At 38.4% G+C, this 27,979-nt stretch overlaps 5 protein-coding genes and 1 non-coding gene across 6 annotated transcripts; 3 read left to right on the top strand and 3 right to left on the bottom strand.

Moving 5' to 3' along the window:
* Positions 1–3,439: 3,439 nt before the first annotated feature.
* CBG16208 lies at positions 3,440–7,287 on the bottom strand (the record flags this gene model as incomplete). The annotated part of the gene is made up of 10 exons (XM_045238848.1): positions 3,440–3,634; positions 4,015–4,177; positions 4,226–4,306; positions 4,354–4,674; positions 4,772–4,905; positions 4,951–5,179; positions 5,226–5,287; positions 6,654–6,765; positions 7,079–7,182; positions 7,231–7,287. The coding sequence occupies 10 exons, from the start codon at positions 7,285–7,287 to the stop codon at positions 3,440–3,442; spliced, it is 1,458 nt and encodes a 485-aa protein (XP_045095896.1).
* A 1,082-nt stretch (positions 7,288–8,369) lies between these two features.
* Cbr-col-181 lies at positions 8,370–9,209 on the top strand (the record flags this gene model as incomplete). The annotated part of the gene is made up of 1 exon (XM_002643482.2): positions 8,370–9,209. The coding sequence occupies one exon, from the start codon at positions 8,370–8,372 to the stop codon at positions 9,207–9,209; it is 840 nt and encodes a 279-aa protein (XP_002643528.2).
* A 194-nt stretch (positions 9,210–9,403) lies between these two features.
* Positions 9,404–9,476, bottom strand: CBG28512. The gene has a single exon. It is a non-coding gene (tRNA).
* A 220-nt stretch (positions 9,477–9,696) lies between these two features.
* Positions 9,697–11,061, bottom strand: CBG16211 (the record flags this gene model as incomplete). Its single annotated transcript, XM_002643483.1, has 7 exons — positions 9,697–9,905; positions 9,952–10,144; positions 10,190–10,314; positions 10,385–10,634; positions 10,683–10,756; positions 10,812–10,946; positions 10,995–11,061. The coding sequence occupies 7 exons, from the start codon at positions 11,059–11,061 to the stop codon at positions 9,697–9,699; spliced, it is 1,053 nt and encodes a 350-aa protein (XP_002643529.1).
* A 2,022-nt stretch (positions 11,062–13,083) lies between these two features.
* Positions 13,084–14,729, top strand: Cbr-lgc-13 (the record flags this gene model as incomplete). The annotated part of the gene is made up of 6 exons (XM_045238846.1): positions 13,084–13,236; positions 13,308–13,417; positions 13,792–14,035; positions 14,082–14,291; positions 14,337–14,548; positions 14,591–14,729. The coding sequence occupies 6 exons, from the start codon at positions 13,084–13,086 to the stop codon at positions 14,727–14,729; spliced, it is 1,068 nt and encodes a 355-aa protein (XP_045095895.1).
* A 6,475-nt stretch (positions 14,730–21,204) lies between these two features.
* Cbr-cab-1 lies at positions 21,205–25,426 on the top strand (the record flags this gene model as incomplete). Its single annotated transcript, XM_002643484.1, has 6 exons — positions 21,205–21,403; positions 22,749–23,132; positions 24,096–24,407; positions 24,456–24,519; positions 24,566–24,647; positions 25,205–25,426. The coding sequence occupies 6 exons, from the start codon at positions 21,205–21,207 to the stop codon at positions 25,424–25,426; spliced, it is 1,263 nt and encodes a 420-aa protein (XP_002643530.1).
* Between the last annotated feature and the right edge of the window lie 2,553 nt (positions 25,427–27,979).

Below are 27,979 nucleotides of genomic sequence, written 5' to 3'. Positions count from 1 at the left end.
ATGTCTTCCGGAAATGGGGGAACCCATTATAGTAACTTATCTGTGTCTTTTCCTTCTCTCCCACCGATTCTCAACCCTTTTGAAAATGTCAGGTTTTAGGGTCCATAAACCATGACCATAATCGGCGCAGTACAGCGTGGAGGACAATAATGGCAAAATCAGTTTATTGGTTCTTTACGAGCTTTTAGGCACACGTCGCTTGGCCGGAAAATAATCGTCATTGTTCTGAAATGGAGATTTGAACATCGATTTGAAGAAAAATGGAAAGAAAATGGATATGTTGAGAGAAAGAAACCAAACGAGTCGACTTTTACAACCCACCATTTTGGTAATAGGGATTTTTTTCTGTTTCTTTCTTTCTTTCTACTCTTTGGGTTTTCCGATCATTTGGAATGGATTTGGAGTAATCGAAGGATCCTCCTAAATCACTCAGATTCACTCATTCATTTGCTAAATGGACTTTTTTCTCTTCTCCATGACAACGGTGGCCATTTTCCTGAAAACGGTTCTCATTCTTTTGATTTTCTTTCTTTCTCTTCTCCAAATAGCCCGAACCAGTTTTATATGGGTCCGAAATTAACTATGCGTGCAGAAGTAAAGTGTCTATACCTCATCTCACGAATAAAAGAAAATGAATTGAAAAGTGTTTTGGCGGAGGTGCTGCAAAAGGTAGCATCCAGCAACAACCAGAGAGAATGGCGATAATTATTATTTCACGGTTTGCGAATTTTCTCTGGATTTCGGTGTGTGAGGAAGTCACGTAGAGTAGACTGGAGTAGCAGGAAATGGGGGACAATTAAAACAAAATATCTGTTTGTTGGATAAAACGGTATCCGTACTACTACAAAATACAAGAGAGAAGGGATTGTGGGAACTAGAAGCCAAAGAGAGATCCGTTTTTCAAATTGGCAGTTACAGAGTGGCTAGAGACAGGGGAAGCCGTGAATTCGAAAAACGAATTCATTCGACAAAAACCAATTTTATTGTCAACTTGAGCGATAAATTATTGGGGGGGGAGTGGAATGTTGTGTGTGTGTGTGTGTGTGTGAACAGAAAAAGAGAACATTCAACTTTTGTTTGTTTTTCAAACAGGGATTTGAATTTTATTTCGATCTGTATCTTCATTTTCTAACAAGGCTTTGCAAATATGAGGTTACTGTAGTATGAACCAAATACTAGTCAAAAATTAGGAAAGCGAGTCTAAGACAACTTTCTTTTTCCACCAATCTAGATTGAAAATTTTTGGAATTCCTTTAAAACCCGGATAAATTACTTTTCCGAAGTTTTGAAGTTTGGAAAACTAAACGAAAATTGGAAAACAGTTGGGGAGGTCAAAATATCGGAACTCCGGAAAATCCCGATTTTGTTTTGAATTTCGAAGTTTGAATCAAAATTCATAGTGCATAAATATAACTCGAAAGGTTGTCCCGCTCCAAAAATGGAGTAGTTCACTAACCCAGATTTTTTGACACTTTGAAAATCTGTTTTTCCAACCAATTCGTTGATTCTAGTTACCATATTTCTCAATTTCTCTTAGTTACTACCACACATGAATCAAACGTCGTCGTGTGTTAATTCCTAATGTCACTCTGAGCCATTTTACGATTTTTGTTTGTTTTTTAGACCTCCGACTACTCGTTTCTTTATATTCAGAAAAAAGAAGTTGGAGATTTACGATGACGGATTTTGAAGCTGTCAGATATCTGAGAGGAGTACGTGTGTGTGCAGCATGAGCCGGTTGATCAAACACAGTTTTTCGAGAATAAGGGGGGAACAAAGACAATAGACAGGTAGGGTTAAGGAGGATGCAACAAAAGCGGGTAAGGATGCGCTGTTACCTAACAAGGACCTATTCTTTGGCGGCTTGGTTCTTCCCTTTTTTGTTGAATTACGACACAATAACAACGGAAGAGAGAGTTTGAATCATGAAGGGCAAAGTTGGATGGTCCCAGGTGGACCTGAAAGAAGAATTATTGTTGGTTGTTGTTGGGGGAATGCTTTCAAAGGTGTAGAACTTTTTTAGAACCAGGAACTTGGAAGTCGTGGGAATTCTAAAGAATGAAAGCACAGAAACACAAAAAGTATGAACTTACATTATTTTTCTGAAGAACCAATAAGGAAAAAACAATAAAACCGAATGAAGGGACTTTAATGATTTTTATCTATTGGATTCAGAAATGAAAAAAAAATCAATGACATTTAGTTTAAAAAACTACACATGCTGTTAAAAACTTCTGAATTGAGATTTTACATGTATCCGTCAAAATATGAAATTTCGAAAAATATCCTACCGTAATCCAAAAAGCTTTCAGCGTTGCGAAATATTCTAATTTATTCAAAACACTTCTTTTTTCTAGAAAAAATACTTTCTAAAAGTGTTTGAACTTTAAAACCAATAATATCAATGTTAATTGATATTTGATATCATTTTTTTTAAATATTCTGGATATAAACTTTTGTTCCAGCTGTGTAGATTCTTTTTCACAAGTTCTTTCTTCCTATATCAAAAACCTAAATTACACAGTTGTTTCTGGACTCTTCTTATATCTGCCACAGTATCCCCCTCTTATTTACGAACACAAATTATTTCAAAATCATATTGAGAAATCCTTCATCTTTCGAAAATTAGATTGAGATTTCGTAACCATCACTAGCCTTCCCTCTCTCAACCACCTCTTCTCTCTTCTACCCCGATCTTCCTAATTTCATAGCCATTTGTCAACCAGTCCAATTCAAGCTCCTAAATGGACTTCTAGAAAAAAGAACGACTTCTCAAGGTTTTCCCTCCTCCGACAGGTGTCCTGCGCCTCATTTGGCTCATCCGTTTTTTTTCTCTGCCTCTACCTGTCCTCTTCTACGCGTTTCAAACTGCGCCGTCACGGATCCGACCGCTTTCTTCCTCGCCGCGAAAGGTCGTTTCGATATATATGAATCCGAAATATTTAATTACTGTTGTCCCAACCTGAGTGTCCTCATTCGCCTCTAGTTACCACTTCGTTTCCTTTAATGGGTATGCAAAAAAAAAAATGGAATGAGGAAGAAAAACGGGCCACGGTTCAGTCACCGTCTTTTTTTTCTCATTTTGAATTATTTGTTTGGGGGTTCACATTTTGAAAAGAGAGAAGAAAATAGGGTGGATGAGATCGCTCCCACAAAAGAAAACAATTGAAGCCCTAATGAGTTTATTATGGCGATTTTTAATGGATTCGAGTCGGTTCGCGGGTGACACGAGCCACAGACACGCGCAAGGAAATTCAGGGGGAGAAAATGGAAGCAGAGAAGAATGAAATATTGTATTCGTTCATCAACGAAGACATGAATTATGCATGTAATATATATGTGTTATCTTCTATTGTACGTCAGGAATATTTGTCATCGCGCTCAATTGTCCACTCAATAGGACGCCGATTTCAATGGATTTCGCTGAAAATTGATGAAGTTAAGGAGAAAAAAAAAGAGTAATAGAAAAATGAGTGAAAGTAACCTCTTGGTTTGCGGCGTACTCAATTTTCAAAACGATAACGTCACGACGAGGAAGCTTGTTCCATGGGATTTTTGACGATGGGATGATAATGGAGTCAGACTTTCCAAAGCCAGAAAAAACAGCATCGGTACCCAGGAGTTTTGCAGTTGTCTGAGAAGTTATGCTATTTTCTTAAAGGTTTTGTTCTTCGAATTTTTCCAAAAATCATTCATACCGTATTTCCTCTAATAGGAGCCCACTCAATCAGTCACGTTCGAGCTCAATTTTCTTTATTCCTGTAAAAGATATCGAGAAACTATTAAGTGATAAGAAATTGGTGATATTATGATAAATAATTTATCAGTTGACAAAGTTGACAAAATCTTTCACAAGAATCGAGATATTCGAGCTCAAAAGTGACGATTCAATTAGGCTACTATTCGCGGAAGTACGTGTCGCTTTAGATTTCGATAATTTCTCAATTTTTGAATCTCTAAAAACCTAATTTTGTAGTTTTGGACATCCATATAAAAAAATATATAAACTCTCACATTCTCCGTGGTCTTCACAGATTTCAATTCAAACGTCTCATGTGCAGTGTCCAGGATCCAGGCATAAATAACCGTTTGTTTTTCAGTTTGCTGATTGAAAAGTTGGTTTTTTTTCGAAATGCGTCTGCCATTAAAGGTTCCCTTTCTCCATTTTGAGGTGTACCTGGAAGATTAAATAGATTTTTTTTTCTCAAAAACATTTTTGTTTCACCAAGTGTTCGGTTGGTTGGTGTCGTTTTGATAGATCCAGGGTTTGGATTCATTAATTGCTTCGGAGTGTAAATCGACGAATCTGAAACTTATGGGTTGTTTATGAGCTACCAAAATGTACAAACTCACCGTCCGATTTCCGCCAATCTATCTTCAAAAATAGCTGGAATCAGACCATGCATATCTGGACCAACATTTAACAATAAGTTTCCGTTACAAGCAATTGTTCTGGCTAGTTGCTCGATTATTTCAAAAACGGTGTGAACATCGGATGCTTTCATGTCTCGACGATTTCCCCATGACATTTTATCTAGAGTCATACAGTTCTCCCACTTTCTCTCCAACAATTTTCCCGGGTCGTAATGGTCGGCGTAGGTCAAAAATCCTCCATGCGATCCCATAGTTCCAGTTCCCCATCGATCGTTCACAACTACGCGATCCTTGACAGGGCTGAAATTATTTTTTTACAAGTTTGTTTCTCTTTTTCAGACAATGGTTTTTGAATGTGAACCAGTTTTTTGAGAGAATCATCGAACTATAATTGTACCTGGAATTGTACAGCCATGCAAGAAATTCTTTAGACTTCCAGTAATCGTCGGTCTTGTCCCATTCGCCATCACTCCAGACGATTTCCGGTTCATACTTGTTGACGATTTCAAACATTTGAGGGTAGGAAACTTGCTAAAAAGTTCAGAATACAGAGGGACGAATCTCAAATGACCTAACATCACGATAATTAGTTGTGTTGAACTTTCCGTCGTCCAAAAACAATGGGTTAAACCACTCGAATTGTGAGAAATAGAGTCCAAAATGAACGTTGGTTTGTTTAAATGCGTTTTTCAGCTCCCCAACAATATCTCTTTTTGGTCCAATATCCTGTGCATTCCAATTCCAAGATGTTCTACTCGGCCACATTGTAAAACCCTCATGATGTTTGCTGGTGAACACGAAATATCTAAAATTGAAAAATAGGATTATGGAACTAAAATTGGTTTGCTCACTTCGCTCCAGAGGTTTTCACAATTTCGGCGAATCTGTTGGCATCAAAATATTCAGCTGTGAACTGGAAAATCCATAAACTTTATATTGAATTTTTTTCAGTCTCATTAAGCCAATCATGAAGGGAAAAAGTTAGGATTTTTTCCAGTTCCTTTCAGTTTGTGTTTTACGAAATTATGGTATTTTCTCTGAAATAAGCCCACCCAAACCGTCAATGTGAGCTCAATTATCTGGATACAAAATGCGATACGCACTGAAAAAAAATCATACCGTAAAACCAGTATTAGAAGAACCGGCTCTGATATTGTTCCAAGGTACCTCCGGAGAGACTTTCTATTAGAGGGGCTCTTCAATTAGAGGGGGCTTATATTTTTTCGGCTATTTTTCCCGGAACTTTTAGTCAACAAATTCGACGAATTGACGTTGAAAATTCATGAAAATCTGTCAATTTCCCCAAAATGAAGCTAGTTTTTATCAACAAAAAAATAGTGTTTCAACAAATTCATATTAATTCGGGGCCCTTCTATTACAGGGGGCACTTCTATTTTTCCGAACCCCCCTCGGAGGGCCCTTCTATTAGAAGGGTTGTTCTATTAAAGGAGTCCTTCTAATACAGGTTTTACGGCATATGGACTTTTCAATGGAAAATAGTCAACTTTGAAGTCTTGAGATAATGCATCTCTATTTTTTTGTAAAATGCTTCATTACTCGGAAAATTCAAAATCATTTCTTTAAAGGAGGCCAGACATGAAAATTTTCAAAATTCTAGTTTTCTGATATATGACACAGTACAGTCAGAAAATAACAATGGACACCAAACCATAACTCTCAGTTACTGTACAAGCGAGAACGCGACCGTTCTTCCAAGCGGCGCCGACTCCTCGTTTCATAATCGTTTTAGTGGCAGTAGACGAAAAGCCCACCTGTGGTGTAGAGGTGAACGCGCGTCGCGGGTTCGATTCCCATTTGTGCGTTTTCGTTTTTTTTCTGTTTTCATGCGGCGACATCCTAGAATGACCGAATAACTAGAAAAAGTCGGGAGTAATTGCCAAACAGTGAAGAAATCTAGTGTATATTGAAAAAAAATAAATGCTCGTCAAGTAGCGCGCATTGGTCGCAATCGCACGATTTTCCGTCAGAATACATACTCTCGCTCCAAGAAAACTCCGTAGACCTTCGTGTCTGGCCTCCTTTAAATGTATTTTTTGTCAGACTCCACTGTGATGACAGTAACTTTTTTTTTCCTAAGTAATAATTTATCTTTCAGTTAAAAAATTTTCAGGCTGATTGAAAAATTGTGGACTACTTCTTCTGAACATCAGAGTTAATTGTTTACTACAAAAAAAGAACCACAATATGATTTTTTTTTGCCCGACACTGTTTGTTGTAAGCCATCTTCAAAAGATCAAATCTATCTTGTTTCAACTAACATCCTTTGCGAAATCAGCGTAGGTCGTTCCGGGTTTGTAGTTTTTTTCCACAAACTTTACAACATTCGCATCTGGTTGATCGCCCTTCCAATACCACCACATCCACTCGGACCTGCATCAAAACTTAATGAATCCTCATCTCTTTTTGGATGATCCCCCATCTCTATAGGTTTTCCAAATTTGAATCAAAAAGTCATCTCCACAATTTAGTCATCTCTTGGGGAAACCAAGACAGAAATTACAAAAATCTCAAATCGCCGAAAGTGATAGAAAAAAGTTGAAAACAGTGTTCAGATCGGAATTTGATAAGACGAAAAAAAAATTAAGTGAGAGAAAGTTCCTGGTTTGCAAACCAGTAATCTTATCAAACAACACTTGTGAACTTGAACTTGTCAACAGGAGAAAAAGTAAGAGGAACATCGTACCTGATTGCTGGTACCGAATATAGTCCCCAGTGACAGAAGATTCCAAACTTTGACTCATCATACCAACTAGGCAAACTACGCTTGTCAAGCGACGACCAATCAGGCTGAAAAAAAGATGATGGATGTGATGATTAGTCATTGGGAACACTTACAGTATAATCGGCAATTGAGAAAATTGGAACAAGAAGAAGGAGAAATAGTAGAAGCATTGGTCCGGTGGTTGGAAAGGTTGGAAAAGACAAATGAATGTTTGGGGTCTTGGAGTCAGTTGTTGATTGAGGGTCCCGAAAGTGTAAAGTGTCAGATGTAAACATTGGAAGATAGATGGAAAATGTTCCAGATGGGGTTTAGAAAAGAGAAGATAGATAATCATGAGTTCAGAATTATTGCCAATTTCCAGTATCCCAAGAAATCAAAAATCTGGAAAACGTTTTTTAAAGTATCATGTTTTCTAACGATTATCCCGTTTCTTATAAGAGATATTGATAATCTGTGAACTGATAAAATATTAATGATATTATGACATATAATCAACCAGTCAAAATTTCTTCGATATCTTTCGAATGAACCGAGACAATTATGGTCAAAGAGCAGGTATTGGGTAGGCTTGAATTAGATTATTCTCTGTTCCAATGTTCATACCAAGTTCTTTTGATCTTTACCTGAGTTCTTGCCAAAAATCACTTCTGGGTCACGGTTCGGTTTTACTTTTCACTTTCTTCAACTTCCCAATCTCCCCACCATTGCAATCAAATTCAAACAATCACTTTTGATAACGAAGTCTAAAACTGACAAACACAATCATTGCCGTTGTTTCAGGAAGTTCACTGCCGTCTCTGCACTCTCTCGACTTTCTCTTGTTCCCTTGCCAACCAAAAAAAATGGCTGCCTTTGAGATTGAAGAAGAAGAACTAAAACGATGGCCACAAATCAGGCGCCTGCGCACTATCCAACGTATCACACAGTCATTATCTATCTCTCACCTCGCGCTTTGTTTCTCTAACTCATGTGATAACGTTGCCAGGACGTATCAAATGAAATGAAAAAAAAAGTTGAAAAAAAATTGATAGGCGCTCGCGAGAGACAAAGAGGCGCAGACAACCTATCCACAAAACCCTATTTTGTGTAACGTTTCGGTAACTATCAACGACTACCCACAGAAATGGCTGTGTATAAAAGAACGCGCGGTTTCAACCAATGTATCAGTTCCATCTCTTCTGGTGTTCTCAAAGGTAATTCACTTTTTAATCAGTTCCAATTTTCACTTCTACATTCTATTTTTCAGATGACGATGGACAAGAAATTCGAAACCGAGAAAGTGAAGAGATTCGCTTTCTTCGGAATCGCAGTCTCCACTGTGTCTACCCTCACCGCCATCGTTGCCGTTCCAATGCTCTGCTTGTACCTTCAATCCGTGTCTTCTTCCCTTCAAGACGAAGTCAACTTCTGCCGTGTCCGCGCCACTTCCCTCGAGGGAGAGCTTGCTAAGCTCAACGTGGTCCGTGCTCCAAGAAAGGCTCGTGCTGCGGAGGGAACCTGCTGCTCTTGCGGAGTCGGACAAGCTGGACCACCAGGACCACCAGGATTCGACGGACACCCAGGAAAGGACGGATCCAACGGACGTCCAGGACAACCTGGAGAGGATGCTGATGGCGAGGACTACAAGCCAGATGCCTCTCAATTCTGCTTCGACTGCCCAGAAGCCCCAGCTGGACCACCAGGACGTCCAGGACCAGATGGAGACAACGGAAGCGCCGGAGAACCAGGACGCGACGGACTCGCTGGACGCCCAGGAGCCCGCGGAGGACCAGGACCACGTGGACCAGCCGGAAACCCAGGATCTGACGGACCAGCTGGACCAATTGGACCACAAGGAGGATCCAACGTCGTTCCATCGCCAGCCGGAGAGCCAGGATCACCAGGAGCCCCAGGACCACAAGGACCACCAGGAGCCGCCGGACGACCAGGACGTGACGGACAGCCAGGAGCACCAGGAGAGCAAGGAGAGAACGGTCCAGACGGAGCCCCAGGAAAGCCAGGATCCGACGGACAGCCAGGAGCTCCAGGAAACGAGGGAGCCCGCGGAGGTTGCGACCACTGCCCACCACCAAGAACTGCTCCAGGATATTAACCATGAGAAACTTGTTCAATACAGACATACATTTTCTTTTTTAAAAATTCAAAACAAATATATCATTGAAAGATTTGGTCAAAACAGAAACTGCCCCCGTGAAATAAAGAGTTCTTTACAGCAAAATTGTGTTTTTATGCTTTTGTTCTCATTTTTGACTTTTAAAAAGTTTCGAAGGAGAAACAAAAAAGATAAGCCCAATGCGGGGCTCGAACCCGCGACAACCAGATTAAGAGTCTGGTGCTCTACCGACTGAGCTAACCGGGCGGCGATACCAATAGAAGTAGACGCAAACTAAATACCAACCAGACGGCTGGAGTGTCTCGACACAAGAGAGGAAAAAAGCGGAGTATGTTATCTCTTCTCTCTCTCTCTCAAAAATTCTCTTTTCTCTCTGCCTGCCAACGAGTGTAGTAGTGTGTAACAGACAAATATTTTTTCTTTTACATTGAAATATAAAAATGTTGGGAACAAAATTTAAATGTAACTACTCATCATCGTCGTCATAGGTTTTTCTTCTGTCGATCAGGAAAATTTGGAATCCCACTAGCCCACAAGAGAAGGCTAGTAGACCTCCTCCAACAATCAGATACATAACTTCCAAAAATTTCTGCTCGGTTCCGAACCATGTTGGGTGGAGAATCCAGAAATATTTCTCCATTTTATGTTCGGTTCGGGGTATGACTTTCGGGTCATCTGGAGAGAAACTCTGATTCCTAGGAATTCAGGAAAATTTACCCACACACATTATCCACATACAACCTATACACCCCTGCTTTCAATCCATCGTGTTTCTTTGTGTCCAGAATTCTATAAAACTTCTTAAAGTTCATATTCGTAGTCCCCTCTAGCCACTTGATCAGTGAAATATTACGGTAACCGCCCATTTCGCAGACGTGTTGTTTCCATCCAATAGGTTTCGCTGTGTTTCGAAACTAAAATAGTCTCCAAAATTCGATTGATATGGTCTCTGAACATACCATTTCAGCATTACACAAGTCCTTCTCTCCTATTGGTTCGAAATACGCATTTCGAAGTTTATCACTGATCACTCCTTCCTCTGTCCACAAAATTTCAACGTTGTTAAGTGTTAATTTGAAGTAATCTGAACGAGAGATTCGTCATAAGGGATGAGTGGAATTTTTTTCAAAAAAGAAGAGGAAAATAATTCCTACCATTAAACATAATTGAAGCAGTCCCTCCAACAGGGGCGTAGAACTTTTGTCCGTCTACACAATAGCTAGAAAATCCAGGAATCAGTTTCGATTGTTTAGCCTTGGCATCTTCACAGGAGTAGTTTTTGTTTTTGAAAGTGTCACATCCGTAGCTCTCCCCAGTTATCAATTGGTTTTTGCAAAATGCTTGATTCAAGGAACGATGCATTCTGAAGGACCCTCGAAGTTCGTAGTAAAAGTAGACAGGAGCCTGGAAAACGTTTTTGTGGAAACATTGGTCTCATATATATATACCGACAGGGATGTATCTGGGTATATTGATATCCATATATCCATTTGTCACGTTATCATATCTTTGTCGAATGAGCAACACTGAAAATTTGGAAATTTGTTTTTAAAACTTTCTAGAATCCATCTAAAACCCCACCTTGCTGATTCGCAGATGCAATAAGCTGAGAGATTCCTAAAAACAGCAAGGCAAAAAATATAGTAATTGAAAGTGCATAACGTTTCGTGACAACGGGAATCTGACCTTTCAAACGTTGTTGTTTGAGAGATGTAACTGAAACATTTGAGGAAATAACCGGGCTGAAAATCAAAAGAAACTTACTGAAACTGTCGTCCTCAAAATCAGAAGAATCATTAAACACAACGCTTTTGTGAAAATTGACTACCATAATTTTACAATCTATAGATTTTTTCAAAGAGAGAGTGAAAGTGTTGGGAGGGCAAAAAATGGATAAAAATTCACACTATACAATTGTATTTTTCTCTGCCTTATGATTCACTTTTTTTTTCCAAAACATGTGTTCTGTTTTGGCTTTGAATATTGTTCATTGAGGTTTATATTGTAATAAATGCATCAAAATTTGTGTGAGGCAAAATTAGTTCTGGAAAAACATTCCAATGCTTTCAGATTGCTAGGAACTTTTTTGAAAAATCAACGGGACAAACATCCGACAAAATTTGAAAAAAGCTTCTTTCTGATAGTTGAGCTATCGTGGAGTGGGTTTAAACAATTTTTTGGAAAACTATGTATTCTCAAAACTCAATTTCTACACAAAAAAGTCGAATTCGGAACTTTTTAAGGTTTGTGCGTGCGGAGCAACAAGCATTAATTGAACAATAGTGAAATATACTTCCCAAAAAACTTTGTAAAAATATTTTCATTAACAAAATTCCATCTATAGACAAAAAAGTCAAAAATGGTAATTTTCATTTTTTGTGCTCGCGTAGCATCTATCATTTTTTCAGCAAATGCGACACCCGTTCTCGATAACACTTTGTGGGAATATTTTCCATCACAAAATTCAAAAAATTCAAATTCTACAAAAATTTCAACATTGGTGTTTTTCATTTTTTGTGCTCGCGGAGCAATAACAATGTGCAAAAACAATTTTAATTTTGTACACGGTATACTTGAACCAGAGCACCAAATTTTCAAAGATTTCCAAAATGAAAAGAAAGACAATATGCTTATGCTCTATCATTCCGTATTCTCTAGTTTGTCATTCCGTATTCTCTAGGCATTCCGTATTCTCTAGTTTGTTATTTTGAATTATTGGATTATAACAGGAAGCATGGGACCAATTCACATTTTACCCTACTACGTATGTTTAGTACTCGAGATTCAAATTTCATATGGCATTCTATGTTCTTTTTTACTTTGGTCACGGGATACATAAGAGCAATATAAATGCATTCAGTTCAATTCAGTCCATTTCTGAGACCAGTTTTGTGTTTGAAGAATAATGAGTCTACTTTCTATTACTACTTTTTTATTACACTGTACTGATTCGGCGCTATCGTTTTATTATGATCCTCAACTCTATGGTAAGAAAACAAAGTAAATTTAAAACAAGTTGTTAGAGTTGCAGTCCCAAAATACCGCGATTATCTGGAAGCGCAAGGGAATCTAACTAAAGATTTGTTCAGAAATTATGAGAAAGATGTGTCTCCCGTTTATGCCTGGTGTAAGTATTAGGTTGGAAGGAAAGTAACTGTCCCTTGTTTTATTTGTGAATAACAAAAAAACCAGATTTAGCCAAGATTAGCAGTATGTACCGTCGTGGTTCACAACAAGCTGCCAACTTTCAGGTAATTTGGGATACCATACTTCCAAAAGCTAGCCAGCTGCTAACCAAAATATCCATTTTTCCCGTTTTTTCTCATAAATGTTGCAAAATTCGTCCCCCTCCAGACGGCGTTGTACATCTCCGAATAATCAATAGTCTGATAGAGCTGAGTCGAGACTATGAGTAAATGAGGGAGAACCGCCCAGCTGAAGCTGCTCAAGTCTGACTTGACTTCCGTTAAAAAATGCAAAATCTCATGTTGCACGAAAAGTCACGCCGTACCTGAGCCGCTTTGGCTGGACGGTTCTCCTTTACACCCGTGAAAGTCATGACTTTGTTCTATCAGATTATCATTTATTCGGAGATTTACAACGCCATCTGGAGCCTAAGGACTTTGACAAAATCGATGAGAAAAAATGTACCAAAGTAATAGTTTCACTCGCAGCCAGCTGGCGTTTGGAGGAACGGTATCCACAGATTACCAAAATGTTGACAACATGTTGTGGACCACGACAGTACATACTGTCAATCTTGGATAAATCTAGTTTTTTTGTTTTATTTACTAATGAAAAAATGGACAGTTAGTTTCCTTCCAACCTAATATTTGAGCAAGAAGTTTTTGATATGAGTTCATTTATAGATGACACCTCCAAACCGCTAGGATATGATAAGGAAGCTCCACAGAGATGGAACTACACACTTTTCCTATACAGCCTGAAACTTGTACAGGTCAACGAACCCGAAGAGCAAGTCTCGGTGGTTTTGGAACTCATGGAGGTGGGTGGAAATTTGATATTTTACTTTTTTTGTGTTTCAATGCGTAAAAAGTCAAACACCTTTTTTTGCAGTATTGGTATGATCCAAGGCTGTCATGGAATGCTTCAGACTACAGAAATGTCAATGCAATTTTTACGAGACAAGACAAGGTCTGGAGTCCAACATTGACACCGTTTGGAATGTAAGATTTTTAGAGTAGTGTGGGAGAAAGGTTTGGTACATCCCGATAATTTGGCCCTTAACGATTCTTCCCCTCAGGAAGAAAGGTCACATACTTCGGAGGATACAACAATTCGGGGGGTACGATGGGGTACAAAGTTATTTAGAGGTGTATAATCCAAAATTCCTGGATACGAAATTCACCTTTTTCAGATATATTGTACACCCAAAGTGAGGATTTTGTACCCCAATGACCCCAAAATGTTTTACCCTTCAAATTATATAGGACGAGAGTAACATTCAAGAACCAAGATTATATTCAAGGATTGAAATGAATTATCTTAAGGGACCAAAATTATCAACGAGAGCCGATTTTTCAAACATTTGAACTTATAGAAACGACTTAATCGACTTTCGCGACCAAGACTTCCGTTTGGTATGTCTCGACAATCTTGGAATGATTTATGACTACCTATCCGCACGCGTATCTGTAATTTGTCGGATGAATGTCGCACGATTTCCATTTGACACTCAAATTTGTCAAATCCGATTCTCACTTCCTATATTCAGTTTCAAGGAAGTCAAAATTTTTAGTGAAGTTTATGAAGGGATTCAAAACGCCTCGGCGTTTGATAATATGGTTTATTTCTTCTGAAATTTTTCATAAAATGTATATCAGTTTTCAGGGAAATTCCGAATGGAGACTTACGAATCTAACGAACCGAGTGGATTTTCTGTCATTCCAGGATAGATTTGATCTTGAGCTAGCTGTTTTTGAAATCAAGATTACGAGAAATCCGTTGTATTATTTTTATATGATTATCTTCCCGTCGTTCGTAATCAATTCCGTTTCAATAATGGGCATTTTTCTGAAAGGAGCTGATAAAATGTCAAAGGTACTTTTTAAAAAATTGATTATATTCAAAATTTAGATTTTTCAGCTAAATGTGGGCTTGACCAATATAATGACAATGACATTTATTCTTGGCGTCATGTCCGATAAAATTCCACGGACTGGAAGTATTCCGTTACTGGGTGTCTATATAATCATCAACTTGCTAATCATGCTAGCAGCAATTTTCGTGGTGATGATGATAACCAAACTGAGAAGATGGGCTCTACCTATTCTGAGAAAAAAGAAAACGCCTATGAGGTAAAAGACAGAAGTCCTGCAAACAATAAAAACAATTTTCAGTCGAAAATTGGAAACATTCATTGGATCACCGTTGGAGTACACGTGTGCTGTGATTTTGGAGCTTATAACATGCGCAAACTTTTTTTTAATGATCGGATTCTGGATAAACGATCAGGAAACTGTTTTGACAAAAGGATAATTTTGAAACTTCAAAAATAACATTACTTTTTAAAACAAAAATTTATGTGATTATTAAACAATTCTGGAATTCCGTGTTTTCTTATAATTTTTTTTTCATTGCCATTCACTTTTTGAGAATCACAAAGTTCAACTACAACTAGGTTAGAAACTTATTATTCCGTGTCTGAATTAGAAGCAATTGCAAATATTGAAAGTGAATTTCGAATGATGGAAACCATGGTTTTGTACAGTAACAGTAATTTCCTCATGTAACAGTTTCCAAATTTTGAGTCACTTCGGAATACGATAGCTCTCTAAAATATTCTTTGCAAACTCTCATGTGTTCTATGATAGTCCCCATGTACATCGTTCAGCTGGTTTCAGTTTCTCATCAACAACACGTATTCACCATATCAGTTCATCATGCTGCAAGCCATCTCTTGTGTCTTGTGAAAATTGTGCAAACAAGTGTTATCTAATCTAAGATGAGCAATTCATCCCACTTCTGATCATACTTCTTCAATCATCTGACTTGAGAACATCAAACGCCAAGCCGAAACCTGTGAAGATCTGACGACTTTGCTCCCTCATTCGGAAAATATTTTTTGCGTGGTGCTACGTAGTTCTCTTCAGTATCTAGAAGAAATTCTTAAAAAATTAGAAAATCGGCACGTCGACATTTTCACATTATTTTCTCTCATTTCCCTTCAGTTGTCATCTAAAAACTTTGAATGATCATCCAGGGCTGAAACAATGGGTACTAATCCACCTACTCACATCCTCATCAATCATTCCTTTCCCACTTTGTCATGCATTTTAAAACACGTTGAACAAAAGTTGAATGTTTGCCTTTTATGACAAGCCCAAAATGAAAAAAAAGGATTTGAAGCGTATTTCATTTGAAAATCGAATAAAAACAAAACGGCCAGTGCTGCGCGACAACGAACAACGGTCGACAGATGGATTTTGCAATTGTTTTATGTTTTATCTCCCTTCTCCCCCAACTCTCCTCGTTTGATCAGGTGCCTCTAGTTTCGAAACAAAGTGAGAACTCCTTGTGTTTGCCAATTTATCTCACTGACTGTTTTCCAACAAAATATCCCACAATTTTTCCTACACAACACTGCCATACATCTTCTTCTGTACGTCTTCTGAGTCCTTGAAGAAATAAAGTTGCTATTCTGCTGTTCTATTTTTAGTTAGCCTCTTCATTTGTGGAAAATTAATTACACTTTGTCGCAGAGGTGAATTCCAATTTTTCAAGTTTTGGCAGCAGCAACAACTTTTTTTTGTATTTTTTCCCTTCTCTTATTATTCTTCAAAGATTCTGCTTTTTTTTTCAGAACGCGAACTTCTGCATTAAATGCATTCAGCTTGAAGGTGAGTCAGCAATGTTTTTCAGCATGTTCTAGATGACTTATTGCTTTCAAACAAGTTCTCAGCTTTCAGTTGTAGTAATAAGCAGAATCAGGTTATTCAAAGATGAACCCTTTTTATGAAAAAACTTGCTTATGAATTCATGGAGCATGAAGAGAACCCAAACACACTTGAAATAACAAAAATATTTACGGCTCTCCCCTTTTTCCCGTCTTCCTTTAATTCAACTTCTGGATCAAATCAATTGTTTTGTTTTCCCTAATCTCTCTTATCCCATAATCCAATTTTTTTCAAAGAAAATTCTAATCATTCTTTTTCCTTCTCTCTTGGCTGCTTATCGCTTCTCACATTTGAATTTCGTGCCTTATTTTCTCATTCAATTTGATTTTTGTATGTCCCATTTCTAGCTGTTTTTCTGTTGGAGGCGACTACAATTTAGGCAAGAAAAATTCCAATATACATGGAATGCGAATGAGTGAGCTCCGACACAGCAGCAAGAAAAAAAGGCTGAAAACCAATTTCGTTCACTCTCTTCTTCCCAAATCCCCTCCTATTTCGTTTCAAATTTCCTGTTCTTGGAATGTCATGTTCCAGGGAGAAAAAAAAACGGAATGGAAAACTAATCTCAAGAAAATTGCACTATGTAGGCGTAGACATAGAGCAATAAATCAGCCAAAGGGGCTCTACTGGAAAATTGGAATATTTTTTTCGTATAGAAATTTTTTTAATTCGGAAGGTTTCTGATTTGGTTTTTCAGAAGTAGCATTTCCCCTTTACTTAAATGCAGTTGTAGGTTTTTTTTTCAATTACCGTTAGACCACTTCTAGAAGAACCCCATTAATAGAAGGCCCCTCTAATATAAGAGCCCTCCTAGAGGGGCCCTCCGAGAATGAGCTTCTTTCAACATGTGCTGTAATTTGTTGAAACACATTTTTTGCTCATAAGTTTCTTAATTTTTGTGGAATTTATAGATTTTCATGAACTGTTACAAGAATTCACTGCAAACGTCGATAAAAAATTTTGGAAAAATGAGCAATTTAAGAACCCCTGCAATAGAGGAGCCCTCCGGAGATACCTATGAACAATAGATAGGTCGGCCCTGCTAATACAGGTTTCACAATTAAAAAACCATGCAATTTTAGTTAAATTTTCTTTGATTTTCCGATTCTCCATCCTCTATTTTTTTTCCGAAAATAAAAAGCTCTGACGTTGTAAAATTAAAAGCCAAAATGGATTATTCCTCTTTTCTGAAAACATCCGCTTAAATAATTTATCATTTCTTGTCTCGGTTTATTTCTTCTCAACTCATCATCACATATTCTTGCTCAACTTTCAAGCTCTAACTCTCAATATTCTGAAAATTTTGGCTTTTGATATAATTTCACTTGATCAAAATCTGATTCCGGTGATATTTTTCTGACATTTTGAGTTGTTTGTTTTTCCGGAAGTCCCGAAAATACAATTTTTAGATATCTAGAATAATCTAGCTGTGACGTCCCAATCAGAAGAATAGATATGATTCGAGTCATGCTGAAATGTTTCTTTTTTTTCTCCTTCCGCTCGAATGAATAATATACTGATTATCTTTCAGTTGATATCCCCTCACAATCTGCCGTTTTGTAGCTGTTACGTAGTCAACAAAGACGTCAATTTTTTCCCCTCGAAAAAAAAAACCAAAAACATTCGATGTACCCTCTGATTATTTCAGACTGAAACATCTTTCTTTTCAAAAATAGATGGAATAGAAGACGTCGGCATTCTTGACGCATCTAAAAGATAGCAAGAGAGAAAAGCGTTAACACGAGAGACTGAAACATAATTAATGCCATCTAAACACGCTATCTTGCACTTGATCTATTTTTTTTCTGAAAATTCCTTAGGTTTCGAGAAGAAGGTAAAGAAATAGCACGCGAAAAATGAGAGCTACTTTTTTTTTCCTTTTTTTTCCTTGCCATCTGACGAATTGTTTTTGGTAACTTAAACTTTGAGAACCTGTTTCCTCTTTTCATGAACTTTTTTCCCTTCTAGATTACGGTAGGAGAAGGAGATCTTATCGGAATAAATTTATAAGACAGGGTCACCGCATTTCAGTCATACCATTACTTCTTGATTTCACAACTGCAAACAAGACCATTAATGACGCTCGCTTTTGGTTTTTATGATAGGTCTCTTATCAGTTGCACATTCTTTTAGTAGAAATCAATTGAATTTTTTTGCTGTCAGGTGCGAGAATGATGTTTTAGTTTCAGAGAAACTCAAAAGCAAGTAAGTTGTATTCAAAAAAACATTTATATGACCGCTGTCCGCATGATCCTCTTCGAACTTTTTATCCAGTCAAACATTTTTTTTAACCATGACATCATGTACCCTTTTTGCAATAATTTGGTACTTACAAAGCTTGTTCCAACTTCTCTCTTCCTTCCTTCCGTGTCCTCTTTTCTACTGGTTTTAATTTCGCATTTTCTCACAAGACTCCAATTCCCTAAAGTTGCCTCCGAGCCCCCCGCCACAAAAAAGTTTCCAAAAGGGGAACAGAAAAAGTTTGCGGCCCTCTTTTTCTCTTTTTTCGAGGGCTTTTTCAATGATCTTTGATGTGGTTTCTTATATGAATCGGCCCCCTTGTGTCCTTTTCCGGGAACCCAATCAGAGTTTGTTGGCGGTTTTTTATCAGCTGTTCTTTTTATTTCAGTTTTCCAAAGGAAACGTAAGCAAAGTAAATTGTGCTAAAACGAAGGAAAAGTTCATGAAATTTGAAGAATGTGCTTCTTGGAGCAAGAGGTGTACATGTGTAGGCGTGAAAGGGAGATTAGGCTGGCTCAGGGAAAGTTTTTCTCCTCTCCTTTTTGTCCGAGAGCTTTGGCTGATCCTGAAGAGTTCACAAATTATCCATTCACACGATTTGCTGGATAAGTGATGTGGATCTTTTCATTCGTTGTCAGTGATAACTTATAACAGATTATTTCCCCAAGTTGGCTCAAGTTTCCCACATTCGTGCGTCATATGAAGATTGTCGGTACTACTAACGAAGAAAGAGCATAGACATGACTAATTTTCTGCTTTCTCGAGACAGACAATTTTCACCTATTATTATCAGCCCTCACTTTCTCAGTTACCACCTGAAAATTAGTTCTCGCGTCATGAATAACGAGGGAGGGAGAGAGTTGTTTTCTGCTCGGAGAGCAATTCTCGGTAGAAGAACAATAGAAGATGTAGTGAAACAAATCACCAAGGCACTTATGAATTTTTTCTTTTTTACACTTTTTTTTGCATCTGAACATCTGAACATGACTCAAATGGATCCATTGTCCTTGATAAGCACTTCTCTACCCTTCTCATTATCCTCCACTCGTCAATTGTGAAAATGAAGACGAGAGAAAGAAAGGAATTTTCACACTTTCCTAATGAGATGGATGCACTCCCTAGCACTTTCCATAACTAAGTCACACGCCACCAAATTAGCATCATTTCAAGATATGCACCAGTAGGACTACGGTATCATGTTAAGAATGAATGAGATGAATCGGAAAAAAATAAGTTTAATATTTTAAATCTGCTCTATTCAATCAAGTGACAAGGTTTCTTTCTCTTCATAAATCTGAATGTTAACCAAATTTTCCTGCCTTTCAACGTAACCTGATCTTAATAAAATAAATCCCTAGATTGAGTTATGAAAACCGCCTCCAGGATTTTAGAATAAGAAGCGGTTTTAACTACCCCCTATTCCCGACTATAAATGATATTGTATTTTTCTGAAGACTGGGAGATAGGAAAATAACATAATGTATCTTCCAATCAGCTGACAGCGCCCCCTTTCTTGTTTTGCGTTTTTTTTTCTGTTCTGTGAGAATCTAGAAAAAAAACGGGAGACGATGAGTGTGACCATAAAATAGGGGATATGAAAACGAGGAGGAGGGGAGATGATGAGGATAGGGACATGAGCCAAAATCATTGAGCACGTCTGAAACAGACACCAGCTTTTTTTTGCTTTCTTCTTGCCTTGTTATGTTCCCCAAATTTATGAGAAATTCAAAATATAGACGTTAATGAGAAGGAAGTTTCCGTAACTTCAAAATTATGGGACTACGGTAGCTGCAATCTTGTGTTGGCAAATAAAAAGTGATCAGAAGCCTCTAATTCAGAAAAATTTTGTATTGAAAATCGTTGAATAATGGGAGATTAGAATCTAGATATTACTCACGGCCTCTGGGATGTTGAGATTCTGAGATTCTTAGAATCCGATTCCTTGAAAACCGGAGATTCCAAAAATCAGAGGTGCGGAAATCGCTTTATTCTAAGAATCCGAAACTTCCATGTTTTCTAGAATTAAAATCAATTCAAATCTTCTTCTACGCTACATCACTACCGTATACCTCTCAAATCTCGACCACAGTTTTTTCATTACTTCTCTCTCCCAAGAAGTGCACCACCAGAATAATCTAATTAAATGCGTTGTCCTTCACTATCCTCATCGAGAATAACGAATGTGAAGTTGATTATTTTTTCCTCGGATTCTTAGAACATTGGTTTTCAGTTTCCCTCATTCATTTCACCCAACATTCCAGGAAATGAAAAAAAAGAGCAATGAGGCCTGAAATTGAAACGAAATGAAAGTCAAACAAACCTTTCCTAGGGAAATCTTTCGAAGAGAAGGGTCCTTTTTACCCTCCACTTGTTTGTGAGAGGGCTTTCGGAAACAGAGAAGACGATGAAGAAGGAGATGACGATGATGAGGACTGCTTTTTTCTTTCTTTTTCTCTTTTTTTTCTGCTCCGTTGTCACACGACCCTTTATGTGGTCTCTCCCCGTTTCTTGTCATGCATATTTGTTAGCGTAGCCTTGGGACCCTTCTATTTTTTTTTGGGTGTGTTGCTCTTCCATGCTCCAGTGCTCAGATATTGCCTTCAGGCATTTTTTTTCCGTTTTTCTCCTCTCCTCTCTTTCTTGTCCCAACCCTTTTTTCATTTTCTTCGCGAGGTTCTGAAACCGCGGAAACCGAAATAGTGCGCGACACGGCGAGCCGTTAGAAAGCAGCGACTGAAGGCTCGCGCGCGAGTCTCCGCCTCTTCTCCTACGCGCACGTCATCCTTCCAAGCGACGAGAGAGAGAGTTACTTTCAGATGCGTTGTAGACGTGAAGACGGAGAAATAGCGGCGACAAAAACGGCGTCGCAGAAATCGCAGGCCCGCCTCTTCTCAACTTCCTCGAGCTGCTTCGGAGCCGCTCGCACCACTCTTCGGCCCTCATACGGGATGGGCATGTGGCGAGTCGTTGTGCTTCTCGCATGCCTTTCTGCTACACAAGCCGCACTCTTCACAGGTGAGTCTGTTTTTTTTTAATTACAGATAATTACTAACTTCTTTATTTCTAATTTTTTGTTTTCAAATAGTAAGTGTAGGGTATTAATTATTCTCCTATTCAAATTATATGTTAGCCTAATTAGCTTTCAGGTTTAATTGATGTTTCCATTATTTAGGGTTGAAAATATTAGATATTTCATGAAGTCGTTCAATTTTACCTCCGGATCGGTTTTCTATTGAGTCATTTTTTTCTTAAATTTAAGTATTTTATCATAACAAAGAAACCCAATAAAATTTTTTGAAGAATTCCCTAGAGAATAAAATTAAGCGGCTATTTACCGATTAGCATAGTGGCAGTCTTCCACTGGAAACAGAGCAAAAATTCAGGTCTCTAGTGTGTTTCTATGGGCAGCGCTAGCAACAAAAAGAAGCTTCCGTAGTTACCGTCAATAGAGTTTTCCAAAAACCACGTCACACCTTTTTTCCTCTTTCCTCTCACGTCATGGACTTTGTTTTAAAACGGAGAAAAAAAAACTTTCATCGCAAAAAAAAAATGGAGGACAGGTGTAATTTTCATGACATCCTCCCCTCAGTTTTATTTTTCATTCATCACTCACCTGTCCCTTGAATTATTTCTTCTTGACTCTAAATTTTTTCGCCCACACTTTTCGCTTTTTTAAAGAAAAAAGTCCGTAAAAAGAGCATGTGATTCGATGAAGTGCAACACTCCCCCCTTTTTTGGCATGAGCACATCTCATTAAACGAGCTACAAGCTCTTATTTCTCAGTGACACAGAGATGAGAGTGCCTCTCATGTGACTCATGGGCTCTCTGATTGGAGTGTGTCGGGTTGAAGAGGATACAAAAATTGTGGTTGGAAACACAATAAGATAAAAATGAAAAGAAAAGAAGGGGGAGTGATTAAGATACGGTAGATTTTTAGATTTTTTGTCGCTTTGTTTTTCCTTCTTTTTTTCAAAAAAAAAATGAGGATTAAGAAATTTTTGTTGGATTCTTATCCGGAAACCTTCAATCCAAAATGTCAGAAGAAGAAAAGAGGCGAATTTGATTTTTCCTTTCATTCACACTTTCTTGGAATTCTCGCTTGAATAGAAAAGTTGAATGAAAGCAGAGTTGAGTGACCAAGAAACTCTTTTTTCTCTCTTCAAAGTTTCTTTGAGTGATTCAAGCTTGACGTAGGAATGCTATACACTTGCAAGACTTCTTGAATAGGTACCGGGCTCTTTCTGAAAAGAAATGTGTCTGGAAAAAACACGATACATCTTGAAGAGATCTAGTAATAACTAACTAACCTTATTGAACATAATTAGTCTACGAACACAGTCAAGGAAATTGCATTTTCAGAAGGAGGAGCGGTCCAAAACGGACCAGCAGCCAACAGGGAACGTGATGTTCCAGACCTCAGCACTGAGCAACAACAGGATGTGTACAAGCAGATCATGGAGGAATCCGCCAAAGAGGAGCAGAGAAACCTGGATGAGGCACTTCGCGAGCAGTATCGCTCCGTGTACGATCCAGTGGAGGCAAGACGCAACCAGGAGCTCTATGACTACTACGCGGATATGGCCATGAAGCTCCAGGAGGAACAAAACGGCCAGAAAGATGCTTTGAAGTCTACCTTCTCTAGACATGGAACCAAGAACAGCCGTGAAGGATCCAAGCGCTCATTGGAGGATGCTAAGCCAAAGCCAGCAGAGGAACCATTTGACTTGGAGGACTTGTTGAAAGGTGGTTCTGGAAGGGCATGTTTTTCAAGACTGGGGTACACCTGAGAGTTCTTCAAAGATGGAAGTAGGACTTCTTCTTCTAAACCACTCGACTTTTTTGTTGTGTCTAGTGCTGCTTATTCTGTTATTCCCTTTTTGTGTTTTTCGTTTTCGATACGCGCCGCTTCCAGTTTTTTGTGGTTTTCAGTTTTTCAGACAGAACACACATGGAGCGGGAAAATAGTGAGCAAGCAAGTCATGTGTGTGTGTTTGTGTGTTCATTTATAATGATTAGAAAAAAAAAGAAAAAAAACTGGCAACAAATAGTGACTGAAAATTAGGGATAAATTTTGTAGAAAATTGTGACTAACTCAAAATGCTCCCCAGAGACACAGTAATCCCTTCACACATCTCAAAATAACAGATTCTGTTGATCTCATTGTCACCCTTGCTCATGACGGAAACCAAATCCGACGAGTTCAAACGTTTTTTCCCGCTCTCTCGCTCTCGCTCTTTCGCGCTTTTTGATGACGTGTAGGCTTAAAAAGTTGATGTTGTCGGTGGTGCGCATGTGTGTGTGTGTGTGCGTGTGCCTTCGTTTTTCTCCAGGAAGTCATATTTCCTGAAGTGCTCTTTCCCTCGGAGCGCACACACTGCAAATTGTCCTGAGGCGGAGATTACGTGAATCCTGAAAGCCTTCTGAAAAAAAGGAGCATGAACTTGGTAACTCCATCTTGGGGAGCTGAAACGGAAGAAGAACAGAAAAATGGAGGAGATAATTTAGTGCATTTCTGTGGGGTAGGCATGACTCTCTATCCAGCTATCCTAAATAGCTTATAATTGAGTTCATTTGAGGCAAAAAGAGGACTGCCATTGAAGGCTCTTCTTTCAGAAACACATGCCTAAACAAAACCGCAATGCAAATAGTGACGTTTCCGGAGAGAGAAACAAAACGAGCATAGAAAATGAAAGAATTTGGTTTCAGGGGAAATGATGCTTGAGGAGGAGATCGCCAAGGAGGCCGATTTCAAGAAGACCCAGGATGAGCTCGCCAAGAACACCGAGGCCGCCAAAGTCAACGTTGAATCGCTCGAAAGTGCGATGCAAACCGCAACCGGTGAGCCACAAGTGCCACAGAAGAAAGGACAAAACGAGTTCGTCTCCTTCGTCGAGCCGGAGCCACAACCGGCCAAGCAGACTGTCTCTGCTCAACTGGTTGACAAACGTCGTCTTGCCACGTCAGCAGAGTATTCTGGAAATGCACCAAGATACAGCAGCAGCAGCCTCTTGCTTCTTGGTAATACATATATGTTGGGATTCCGGATTTTATTGATTTTTGTTTCAGCTGTCGGAACTGTCATGTGCGTTGGACTCGTCGGAACCGTCGCTGGAGGAACCTACTACTACAAGTAAGGGGTCTGGTAGAGATTTGAGTATTTCAATTTATTTTTCTAGGAACAATCGTCGTAGCGATACTCCAGATGATGGAGAGTACGCTCCATACGCCGGAACTGGACCAGGATTCCGCAAGAACAAGGTACGGCTGCCGTTGAACTTTTGATTCTCATCCCCCCCCCGTTATTCCCGCCAAACTCGGAACTCTGAAAGTTTGACTTTTGGTCCCCGTGAGCCTGAGATCCATGGCTTATAAAAAATTGAGCACTTTTTTCCCTTTTTCATATTATTCTTTTCTGCCTTCTCCATGACGAATACGTTGCGCATGAATAGAAAAGAAGCCTAATCTATTAACTGAATTACAAGCCTCGCGCGTGATTAATATTCAGAATAACTGAGCCGAATCGTTCCGGAAGGAAGGCCAATCAAATTCGAATAATGTTTTTTTAGATCTAATCGGATATGATATGTATTCGATTTAAAGGGGCGAATGAACCGGAAGTATATGTTAAGGATATCATATGATGAAATAATATTGACATGGGGGATTAATGAAAAGCTAGGATATGAAAAAAATATAATTTAATGCGATTTGATTCCAAGAATCTAGGGAAGAATGCAAACCAAGTCGGATCCAAGATGTAAAGCTAGTGTTAAAGAAGTTTCAAAATCCAGAAAATAGTTAAATCAACTTTCCAGGGAAACAAGGGAGACGAGACTCTGGCCTACAAGGCTCAACTCCACCAGTACCAACAGGCCAAGCAGAAGATCATCTGCGGCGAGGACGCTCCAGGAATCATCGAGTCCGACGGAGAGGATGGTGCTGACGAGGAGAACAACTACAGTGTCTACGAGTGCCCGGGTCTTGCTCCAACTGGTGACATCGAAGTTTGCAACCCGAACTTCGCCGGACAGCCATAAAAAACTCGCGCGTGGTGCTCACATATCCCTCACATTCTGATTGTTCGCTCCGATTCCCCCTCTTAATAACAACAAATCGCTCCTGTAAAAATTTCTGACAAGATGGTTTTTTTCTTTTTGTTCATTTTCAACATCACCAAATTGTCTGTCATCATTGTAAATTGAGTTTCTTCACTCCCCCTCCCCTCAAATCAAGCCTTTTGTCTTCTTCTCACAAAAAATACTTAAAAACCCACCTCCTAATTCCCCATCGGAGGTGTCGTAACAACCAAGAAACCAATCTTCATGACTTCCCAGAATCTTAGCCTCACCGGTGAAAAGAGAGAGGATTGCGACAAATTTTGATTCACCCCCACCCTCCCCACTCTCCAATAAAAAAAATCGACACACACACTCACCAATCAAATAATCTTCCCCTCACCCACCTTACCTATCCCTGTCTTTTTAACCTTTTTCTTCTAAAAATGTTTCGTTTGAGGAGATTTTCACAAAAGATCCAAAAAATCCTCCCCCCTACTGTTTGAGAGACCCCAAAAGAGATCCTTGTCACACACAAACCCCCACCATCCACATCACTTCATCAAATCAAAACCAGCGATGATTTCGTTTGCGCACCCCGAGTCCTAATTTTTTTATCCGAGTGAAATATTGGATAATAAACCCTTCATGTTGATCGTTGATTTATTTTTCAGATATTTCAGATTAGCTACGAAACCATTTTTCCAGGAGAGTGAGAGAAAGAGTTTCCAGATTTCAGTTCAAGACATCAAACCAAAGTTTAGAACTGCTTCAACAAAGAATCAATCCCTGCTCTCTGCTTCGTTCAAGCAATCACGTCTAATTGCCATCAGGAGTTAGAGCACATTATATTGCTCCCAACTCCAATCGTAAAATTGCATTCATTCTGTTTCGTTCAATGAGGACTGACATCAAAGCACAACAAAACACAGAAAACGAGCGTACTTTGCGTAAACGAGAAGAACAATTAGTTTAATGAAGTGGAAGAAGAAAGAGGCGCGATGGTGTGAGATAACCATCCGGACAGTGTAAAAATAAGAAATAGTAGAAAGTGAGAATTGATATGAAATGTTGCTAATGGTCTTGAAGAGGAGGTTGATTAATTGGACTGGATGATAACGAATATTGAAGTAAAACTTCATCAAGCCGAGATTTATCAAAAAACCAAACAGTGATATTATTCAAAACTTCTATTGATTCAAAGAAAATTATCTTACCCTAAAACTGGTATTAGAAGGGCCATCTCGTTTATTGTTTCAATTTACCTTCGGAGAGCCTTTCTATCACAGGTGCCCTTCAATTAGAGGGGCGCTTGTATTTTACTGACCATTCTTTCGGAAAAGAATTATTTTGGAAAATTGGTGAACTCTCTTTTCCAAGTTCATAAAATTATATCAGTTTTATGCAAATTTCTGTAAAATTCTCTAATTCTTTCTGTAAGTTTCTGGAATATTTTTTTCTGAGAATGAATAAAAAGTTTCAGTTACAAACAACATTAGGAGCTTTCTATGTTTGAAGCGCTTCTCGGAGGGACGTTTAAAAGAGGGGCCGTTCTAATACAGGTCTTACGGTAATTAAGATGTTTTTTGAAATTCTAAAGACACCTTAACGTTTATTATATACTAAACAAAAATAGAAATCAACTAGTTTTTGAAACTTTGCGTTGTGGTGAAATTTTTGAATTACCGTAAAACTTGTAATAGAAAAATTTTCCATCTTTCAACTTAGAGCCAATTTATCTCGGTTCCTATTAAAGATATAAAAAAAGTTGTCATCTAATAAGTTGTTAATCATGATATCAAAAACATTTCCTTAGTTGGCACACTTTCGGTATGTTGCATAGAAGCCGATATACCGTATTTCCTCTAATAGAAGCCCACCTCTATTTGAATCCCACCCCGCGAGGTGCTTCGAAAAATAGAAGCCCACCCTCTAATAGAAGCCCATGGACTTTTTCTCAACTTTCAAAATTTTCAATTTCAGGTCTACAGAGTTCCTGAATATTGAACTTTGAGATTCTGGAATCTCAGAATTTCATAAATTTGGAAATTTGGAGTTTAAAATTGCAGAATGAAAACTTTAAATTGAAAAAAAAACACCGAATTTCAGAACTCTTAACTTCCGAATTGTCCAATTTCTGATTTTTTGAACAAAATTTGTTCTGAAAATTAATCATTGAAAAATAGAGGCCCATCCTCTAATTGAGGTCCACCTCTAATAGAAGCCTTTCCTGAGAAAGTGGTTAAAAAAAAAGAAGCCCATGGGCTTCTATTAGAGGAAAGACGGTAATTACATTCAAGCTTGACATAGTTTCGGGTCTCTTCTACTACAGTTCTTATACTTCTTGCATTGATACTGATTTTTCTGAAATAATTTTCATAAGTTTTGCGTCTTTTCAAAGATATTAATATCCTATAATTTAATCACTTTTTTATTGGAATTCTTGAAACAGTAAGCATCCCTCAATTTGAAAACGCCATAAGCACCAATACGCGTTTTTTAGTCTTTGAACAGAACTAGAACAGAACCGGATTA

The sequence above is a fragment of the Caenorhabditis briggsae genome, assembly GCF_000004555.2.
Source record: "Caenorhabditis briggsae complete genome, chrX, whole genome shotgun sequence".
Taxonomy (NCBI): Eukaryota; Metazoa; Nematoda; class Chromadorea; order Rhabditida; family Rhabditidae; genus Caenorhabditis; species Caenorhabditis briggsae.
The sequence above is the reverse complement of the archived record's forward strand: the minus strand, read 5'-3'. Positions and strand labels throughout refer to the sequence as shown.